Here is a 9,416-nt window from a genome sequence, read left to right as displayed (position 1 = left end):
TAGCCTTCATAAACCTATAATTAACAATCTCAGAAAACCCAAACCAGTCCTTTGCACCATTGTACTCGAGAAGAGAAGGCGATAATGCGTACCTGAGTATGGAGAGAAGAGAAGAACAGTCGGTCGCCGTCGATTGGAACTCGCCGTCGAGATGAGATGGTCGCCGTCGATTGGAACTCGCCGGCAAGCAACAGTCGGTCGCCATCGATGGGGTTGAAAACCTAGGGCTTTTTTTGACAGATTGAAGCTAGAGGAATAACGAGAAGACCTGACGGGAGGAAGGGGAACGATTGTGAAGGGGAACGATTGTGAAGGGGAACGATTGACAGATTGTGGAGGCGACGTTGTGAAGGAGAACGATTGGGAACGATGATGAAGGTTTTGAGAGGGTAGGAAGGTAAATTATTTMTTGTTCCAGTTAGTTCCATGGGGGAAGGGTGGACTAACTTGTCCCACGCGTGTTCCACCTTGTTCCACTTAGTCCCACATAAAACCACACCAAACATGGGACAAATGTGTTCTGTCCTGTTCTGTTCCACCTTGTTCTGCCTACCAAACGCACCCTTAGGGACTTTGATCGGGCAAAAGTTGAAATATAAAATTAATGCAAACGGCGAAACCTGTAGTAGCCTCTCCCATTCCCCACCTTCACGGCAACGTCGGAAAATTCCCACTCCTCCCCACCAACGCGTGGCTCATACTCTCCCCTTCTTCAAGAGGCGCCACCCCTTCGTCTTCCATACTCACCAATCATCAGCTTCAACCTAACTGTTTCTGTTTGTTTGTGTCTGTGTGCGTATTCTGCCGGTGCCGGCGATGGTGGAGCTTGGTCAAGCAGATACTGAAGTATACGCGCCAAAGAGGACCTTACAAGTATGGCGTACACTGTTGAACTGGTTGGCTTTCTTTTTTCAGATCTTCGTTCAGATCATTAAAGCCACTCCTTCTTTGATAAATTATTCTTCCTCGCCGTCTTTTGAGCCTTTGCCCGTCGTTGAATTGTCTGAATCTCCCCAACCTCCGACACCTTACGCCGCCTCTACCGTCCATATTCCGCCAGCCGGTGCTGATTTTGATCGTTCGCAGAAGCTCACGGTACGTTTGAATTTTGATTTAATGTATTGTTTTTGTTTCCTTGATTTGGTTTTCATGTGGGAAAAACTAGGTTTAGAGAATTGTACTACCACCATGATTATTCCGTTCATATGTGTTGTTGCTTTGAGCTGATGATTAACTATTAGGCGTTTGTATTCATTTCTGTGACGCATACGTTTTCTAGAAACACAAAATTTACTAGATTATGCTACTGCAATAAGAGAGACTTTCTACCTCTGTTTGGAGTCGGAATCAACTGTTTTCCATTGGTTGTAAGTTTCCGTCAAAGATTGCGTACAGGAACCAACTGTCAAAGGATTGTAGCGTGAGGCAGGTTGTTCTTCAACAACGAATTGCTAAAAATAGTTAGCAGTGAATAATAGTGAACATGATAAGCCTAACGTATATGGTATAATTGTTGATACTGAGAAGTGAGAATGAAGAACAGTTCAAGGAAAATTGTAAATATAATTGATTTTCTGGGCAGTATTAACCGAAGTGCACAACCATAAATGATTTTCCTTTCCTTTCTGAATTGCAATCTATATAGCATTTGCCTTTCTTTATTTTGTATAATCAACTATCCGGTTGCTTTGTTTAAATGTTCAAAGAATGTTCTGTTGTCTATTTCAAAATCAAAAAGAATTTTAATGTATTGACGCCATCCACATTATAAAGAAAGCATGAAAAATTTGATCCTTGAAATATTACTATCCAAGACAAAGTCTTTATCTGAAATTGGTGTGGACTGAAATGATACATCTAGAAATTCATAATACTGGACCATCACTGAAAGAGATTCTTTTTGAATGATTTAATATATCAATAAGATAACCTAAGTTAATTGAATCAAAACAGGAGCCAGAATGGTTAGATTTAGTAAGCAAGGACGAATGTTGTTTGTGGTGTTGTGTTTAGATTGATCTAACACATTTAGATGGATAAGCCCAAGGGGTTGGTTTAGGTTCGATTTTTGGGGTCTGATATCTCATGAAGCATTAGGTCTTAATTTGTTAGGAGGCCTAAGGTTTGTCTTGGCCATATGGAAGGGTTGTTTGCATGGACATCATGGACTAATTGGTCAAGGTGTCAGGTACCATGGTTACAAAAAAATTGATCAAGATGGATACATTTACAATTTCAATCCCTAGTTGTCAATTTGTGAATCAAGTGGAGAACCACCATACAAGTCTCATGAATATTGAATTGAATGCGATTCAACTTCTTCTAGAACATTTTATATAACATGTATTAGCCACCTTCTTACTTCATGATAAATATACCCATCTCACTAGAAGAGGTGCAGAAAGTAGTCACAAGCTTTGTCGGATAAACATGTCCAAGGTTCGCCTCACTTTGATTGCTCAGTGATGATGGCTACTTTGCTAGAGCACATTGATGGTTTTGTTTTATATGTCAGTCCAATAATAACGTATGTGGTATAGGTGATTTTTGTCTAGTTGAATCCTACTTCACTATAGAGGGCTGGAAATTTTAATATTCAAGTGTGGTATAGAGATTCTTCTGTTTAACTAGTCTATGTTTTATAGAATGGCAAAGGAGGTAAAAGAAAGCCCAACACTGCTCACTGACCTCGTAAACTTTATTCTGAACCTGGTCCTTTGAGGGATCCCAAAATCCTTAAGTCGTAAATACCACCTAGCTCTGCCTGTGCTTTTTCATGTGAATCATCTTTTTTACAAGCATATGATGCTTTGAATAATATGTTGTACATCTGTGTGTTGCTGGATGAGAAGCTGATAACAAAGGAAAATCGGCAAACTGGGTGCATATCAAAATGGTAGGCTTTTCACTGAGATTGCTATTTTACTCTTGCAACTGACAAGTGCAGAATAGGCTTATATCAAACACCTTACATCCGCATTAGTGCCATGTTGAATGAGTAAGTGTAGGAATTTGTATTGTTATTTCGTGATGGTTATTGCTCGTCTGTTTTGTAGCCATGTAAAGCTCGGTTAATCAACAAGATTTTTAACTCTAATATGCACCTATGGCTGCAGGTGGTTCTTGACTTGGATGAAACTCTGGTATGTGCCTATGAGACTTCTAGTTTGCCTGCCATTGTTCGTAATCAAGCCATAGAAGCTGGACTGAAGTGGTTTGAGCTAGAATGCGTATCTTCGGACAAGGTGACGATGTTTATGTTCATCATTTATCAATGTTCTTTGTTATATATATATATATATATATATATATATATATATATATTGTAAAGTAACTAATTAAACATAATATCTGAACTTCTGATTTAAAGGAATGCGAAGGCAAACCCAAAATCAATTATGTGACGGTATTTGAACGTCCTGGATTACATGAGTTTCTAACCCAGCTCAGTAAATTTGCTGATCTTGTGCTGTTTACTGCAGGCCTTGAAGGTTTGCTCACTGCTTTTCTTTTTTCTTGATTTTATCTGCTGTTGAACTCTTTGTTAATTATTTTTTCAGTTGCTGTACACCATTGCAGGTTATGCTAAACCACTTGTTGACAGAATAGATGCTGAAAACAGGTTTAATCGTAGACTTTATCGGCCTTCAACAAGTTCCACGTAAGTGGTTCTGCTCGCCACAACTTATTTATATTCCTTAGGACTTCCAAGCTTCCATGTTTCTATTTCTGGCCATAGTTGCAGAAAGACCTTGAAGGCATCATAAAAATGATTTATATGAGGTTCTCTATATTAATTCTCTATTTAAGTAAGGTGCTTCATAGGCTGTAAGCATAAGAATAAAGAATGAAATCTGGTTGTGTCCCCAAGAATTTCATCCTAGAGTGACCGTTTATTGTATTATATGTAAGTTGTGTGATCCCTTGCTGGACGGTACCTGAACCTGTACACAACACATCTTCCTTGATGGTGTAACCGTCCTCAGCTGCTAAAGACCCAAGTTGTCATTTGTCAAGGTGGCAAACATACTTGGTGCGTTGTTTTTTATGTTGATCTTTCTTTTCTTAGACTGATATTGTCTTCTAGCAAGCTTCTCCTGATGGTAACTCTAATTACAAACCAAACCAACCCAACCCAGTAAATCCCACACAAAGGTTGGGCCTTTTGGGAGGGGGGATGTACAAACACCTTTCCGAAGAGAGGTTGTTTCCATGATGATCACAACTTGCAAAACGAAAAAAGAAACAAGAGAGCAAGCTACGGGCGTGTGTGCAAACAAGGAACAGTAACATAAAAGGCAGCAAGGGACATGATGAAATTAGGTGAAAACAAAGAAGGAAACATGAAGTGCAGTATCGACAAGTAGATACAATAGTAGTAGACTAGTAGACATGAAAAATTGGAAACATTAGCACAACCCTCTCTCTAACGTATGCCTCTAGTAACTCTAATTGTGAACCTCTATTTGTTTATAATTTATCCTAACAAGAAAAGTATGCATTGGAACACATTACTTTAGGTGAGTATTTTAGCTATTCATTTTAATTTAATTTTCCATTTGTTATTTTATTCACCGTGAAACAGAAAGCAGACTTAATGAGAGTTATTGACATCACATGTCCTTTTTTAATCCCATATACAAGGCAATAAGCTGATTTATTTGCAGCCCCCTATGCTTCTGATGCTTTATCTACTAGGACTTCATTAGCAATCTTCCCTATAAACCTTTAGAATCCAACATTGGAAAAAAGTGTGGTTCTTAAGTTCAGGTTCAGGATTAATATTTAGTCACTGAAAATCAGGTCTCAAATGATTTCCCTTCGGACTTCTGGCAGAAACTTTTTATGGACACACACGCTCTCTCTCTCTCTCTCTCTCTTTATATATATATATATATATATATATATATATATATCATTGTACAAGATTACTGCCACGTATTGCAGCTCAACCACACATAATGTTACATCTCAATTGATGCATTTGGCTGGGCTGTAATGCATAGTCCAGTCTTACAGAAAGCTTTGATGTGATACCTCGCTACATTGGTACCCAATATTTCTTTTATCAGGTTAAAGACCCGAGGGTTTCCATCATAAGTTTTGTAAACTTGAACATGAAACATGAAATTGTCGTATATAATTCATGCATTTTGAAAAATGGACCAACAGATCCCTTGCTTAAATCGGCACACAAGTCCTTATAGAGACTACTAAGAATTATTGAAGATTCATGTTCAGGGACTTAAGTCCTCTTTTGTTTACCCACTTCCTTTCCTTTCATGTTTCAGGATTTTGAGTTTGCATATGAATACACGAGATAATTACTTTTTTTTATTAACCTGGATATCCAACCCGCTATGCGAGCCGACTAATCCTAGGGTGACCATCTGCTTTGCGGGTATCCCCCGGAGTCACCGCATTTGAACCTCCATGGCCACAAGGGGATTTTAATTCCTCCTTGGACTTGAACCTGGGACCTCTAGGCACTTTTGACCTTTGGAGCCCAAGCTCAAACCAATCGGGCACCACCCTTGTGGTTTGAGATAATTACTTATATTGTCTATGCAAATGCTTTCTCTAAATAGAAGAACGAGGTATAAGTATTTTAGCTTAGCTATCATCATTTTGACCTTGTAATACATTGGCAATGTCCATTTCGGTACACACCCACATGCAATTACTGGAGTGACTGTTTTAACACCTTTCGTATTTCTTAATCTTTTTTTCCGTCTTCTTCTGCCGCTTAAAAAAGTTTTCATGTACATTTTCCGTGGTAATAAAGACCTACCTCTCAAGGTCATGGGTTCTAACCTTCCTACATGTAGTTGCAACATTGTTACGACAATATACAGTTCACTTCTAGATCTAATTGTATATGATTAATACAATTTGACTGCAGTGTTGTAAATGTTGATTTATGGCACCATCTGTACATGTTAATTAATAGCATTTCCAATTCTTGTAGCCACCAATCCATAGACAGTGATAAGACTATATCTTTTTAACTCAGGGAATTTAGGGAACATGTGAAGGACCTTTCCTGTATATCAACAAACTTTTGCAGAATTGTCATTGTTGACAACAATCCGTTCAGTTTCTTGTTGCAACCAGTCAATGGAATCCCTTGCATACCTTTTTCTGCTGGACAACCACATGATGACCAGGTAACCGGAACAATATCTTTTGAAAGTATATAATATTTATATGCGGCAAATACTTATGCACACTCCTCACCTTTGATGAGGTTTGAACCCTTGATGAGTCTAGGTTTTGCCAGTAACCCAGAAACTGCAGGGCCAATGTCTCTTTGGTACTCAAAATAATTTTTTGAAAACCTACATGCCATCAATATCATGAATTCAATAATGCTCCTGTGTGAACAGCAAGTCAAACAGCTCATTCATATTTTTTCGTCTGTAGGTCCAGGTTCAAATGAAAAACCGTAAATATTCTAAAAACATGAGAATTCATGATGAATGTCGTGATAGATACTTATGATGAATGTCATGATAGATACCCATGATGAAAATGCGGATGATATTTATGATAAATAATCTTTTTTTTTCTTAACCTGGATATCCAAGCCGTTATGCCAGCCGATTAATCCCAGGGCGATCACTTGCTTTGTGGGTAGCCCGGAGTCACCTCATTTGAACCTCCATGGCCACAAGAGGATTTTTATTTCTCCTTGGATTTGAATCTAGGACCTCCAAGCACTTTTGACCTTTGGAGCCAAGCTTAAACCAATCAGTCACCAACCTTGTGGTTTTGATGAATAATATTCATGATTAGTAGTCGGGGTTATTCATCACATGAAATAGTTGGTTCTCATGTTCTTAAAATATTCATGGTTCTCATTTGAACTTTCCCCTTTGTTTGTTTGTATCATTGTATGTATACATATAAAAATGATCAATGTACTTGTATTTTTGGTTTTTGCTCATTTACTCATAACGGTCATTATGTATCCTGATGACCAGCTTCTTGAGGTCCTCCTTCCGCTTTTGAAGCAACTTTCCGAGCAGGGTGATGTAAGGCCGGTGCTGTATGAAAAGTTCCACATGCCCGAATGGTTTGATAAACACGGAATCCCTACTTCTGGGTGGGCAACACATGGATAAAGTTAACATTTGTACAGAGTAGAAGCTTTTTGTTCTTAAATTTGAGGCAATCTTCACCGTCAACTGAAGATGGTGATATTTTGGATTTCACATTTTGTATAGTTATCAAGTTGTACGTACCTCAACTTCAATCAGGAAATTCTTTAGTTAATCCCCTTGGCTTAATAGGGTTTTTGACCTCATTTCTTCTTGTAATTTGGTATATACAGCTTTGCTAAATCGAGTCACTCGTTATTATCTCCATTTCCATGTTTTAGATCAATAAATATTTCATGTATCAACCATAAGGGTGGTGCCTGAATGGTTTGTGCTTGGCTCGAAAGGTCAAAAATACCAGGAGGTCCCAGGTTCAAATCCAAGGAGGAATAAAAATCCCCTTATGGCCATGGAGGTTCAAATGCGGTGACTCCATACTATTTGCAAAGCAGGTGGTCTCCCTGGGATTAGTCGGCTCGCATAGTGGGTTGGATATCCAGGTTAATAAAAAAAAATTATTTCATGTATCTCATCTGATTGGTTTTTGTGCAGTAACTGCTGATAGGTTTGCTTTCTTTATTATGTGTCACAGGTAAAAAGGGTAGATCATGTTGAAGGTGAATCACAGTGAGTCAGTAGCAATGTGTCACAGGTATTGGTGACTTCAAACTGTTTTCATTGTGGATCCAATTTTCTTTAGCGAAAAATTGCCAAATGATATCATAAGCAATTACTTGATATGATCCATCCCGTATTTGTTGGGTGTAAACGAACACGAACGGAGGCTTGCTAGTGTTCGTTTGTTAGACTTAACCGAACGAACAAACCACCACGAACGGAATTTTTTGTGTTCATGTTCGTTCGTTAAGAAAATATGTTTGTTCTTGTTCTTTTGTGTTTGTAAACAAGCATAAACGAACCAACATGAATATACTAAAAGCAATCACTATTATTCATCATTTCGTTCCTAAAGATAACATAACAGAATTAAAAATTGGGTAAATTGGAGAGAAATATTTCTAAAAATTTAATTTAATCAACTATTTCACATTAATATCACAGGTTCAGTGGAAAACCGTAAAAAAATGAAAAAAATTGAATGCCCTGGTGATTTATTTGGATGGTATGTACATGTGCATACAAGTAATTTATAAACAATATGTTTGGTATGTACACATGCATAAAAACCAAGAAACACTTCAATTACTTGTATGCATATGTGTATGTCGTTTAGATGAATGGTTACGGTGGTCCTCAGTTTTTCATTTTTAGAAAAAATGTGTTCATGTTCGTTTATTTATTAAATAATTACTGTCAAATGGTTTGTTGAACGTCGGTTTGTTTACAGCACTACGTATTTGTCTTGACGTGTTTTGGAATCATACTCGTTTCATACGAAATGTGACATGGTAATAATGTTAAATACTTTCATTAGGGGTGTTCGCTTGTTACAGTTTAGAGTAAAAAACCAAGTATGGTTTTAGCATTTTTCCAACCTCAACCAAAGTAGAGTGGCATGGCCAAACATCATCCCATAAACGAATCAACTTACCATTACCCAACCAAAGTCTAGCGACTTCTCCAATTCTGCATCTGTCGTATTCGGGAGAGCTTGCTTCGTGGTAGAGCATTTAGCAACGCTAACAGCCTGGTGAGGGCTTTAACAGCGTAAACCCTAACGACGGCCAAGAAAAAAGTCTTTCTCTTCCGGGTCGTGCATGCTCAAAACGTAAAAAATAATTATTTTTTCTAACTTACAAAACAAAAAAAAAGCAAGATACTATGGAGATCATCGAGTCATAAAAAAAATGTTTCAAGTGAACAGAATGACTCAATACATAAAAAATTGTCTCGTACACTTCACAAATTAAATTCATTAATGCCAAATCCAACAAAAATAACACCAATAAATGCGTAGCCAAATTCATACTTCTATCAAGGATATCAGTATCTATTTTTCATCCTACAGTATCATTGTTGTAATATCTTTTTTTTATATAATAATTAGTCGTCAATCTTTCCAGCTAAATTATAAAATATTCTTCCAGTTTTCCTGTAAATATCTTGTATAAATTGGTTGTTAATAAAATTTCAATAAGACTTTCAACCCATTATAGACTATTAGGAACCCTTTTTGACATTGGGTCAAGATTAGGTTAGAACACAACATATACTCTCTTAAGCAAGAATTATTTTATCTGGAAAATAAATTTAAAAGTCGAAGATACTTTTGTATCCATTATGTTACTCATGTTGCTTGATTGCCGACAAGTGAATCAATAAATACGTTGTTACAATGAAAATAAACACAACGAC

The 9,416-nt window shown here is 37.4% G+C and overlaps 1 protein-coding gene across 2 annotated transcripts; it reads left to right on the top strand.

The window, feature by feature from the left end:
• The first annotated feature begins 638 nt into the window (after window positions 1–638).
• LOC112525972 (CTD nuclear envelope phosphatase 1 homolog) lies at window positions 639–7,366 on the top strand. Of its 2 annotated transcripts, none has more exons than XM_025136310.1 (6): window positions 639–1,095; window positions 3,117–3,245; window positions 3,483–3,491; window positions 3,561–3,661; window positions 6,014–6,167; window positions 6,984–7,366. In XM_025136310.1, the coding sequence occupies exons 1-6, from the start codon at window positions 817–819 to the stop codon at window positions 7,122–7,124; spliced, it is 813 nt and encodes a 270-aa protein (XP_024992078.1). In that variant the 5' UTR covers window positions 639–816; the 3' UTR covers window positions 7,125–7,366. The 2 variants fall into 2 exon arrangements, with proteins under 2 accessions (XP_024992078.1, XP_024992077.1); XM_025136309.1 differs by having other exon boundaries at window positions 3,371–3,491; window positions 3,580–3,661.
• The last annotated feature ends 2,050 nt before the right edge of the window (window positions 7,367–9,416 follow it).

This window comes from Cynara cardunculus, assembly GCF_001531365.2.
Source record: "Cynara cardunculus var. scolymus isolate 2C chromosome LG 13, CcrdV1, whole genome shotgun sequence".
In the NCBI taxonomy this organism is placed as follows: domain Eukaryota; kingdom Viridiplantae; phylum Streptophyta; class Magnoliopsida; order Asterales; family Asteraceae; genus Cynara; species Cynara cardunculus.
This window is presented reverse-complemented; position numbering and strand designations above follow the sequence as displayed.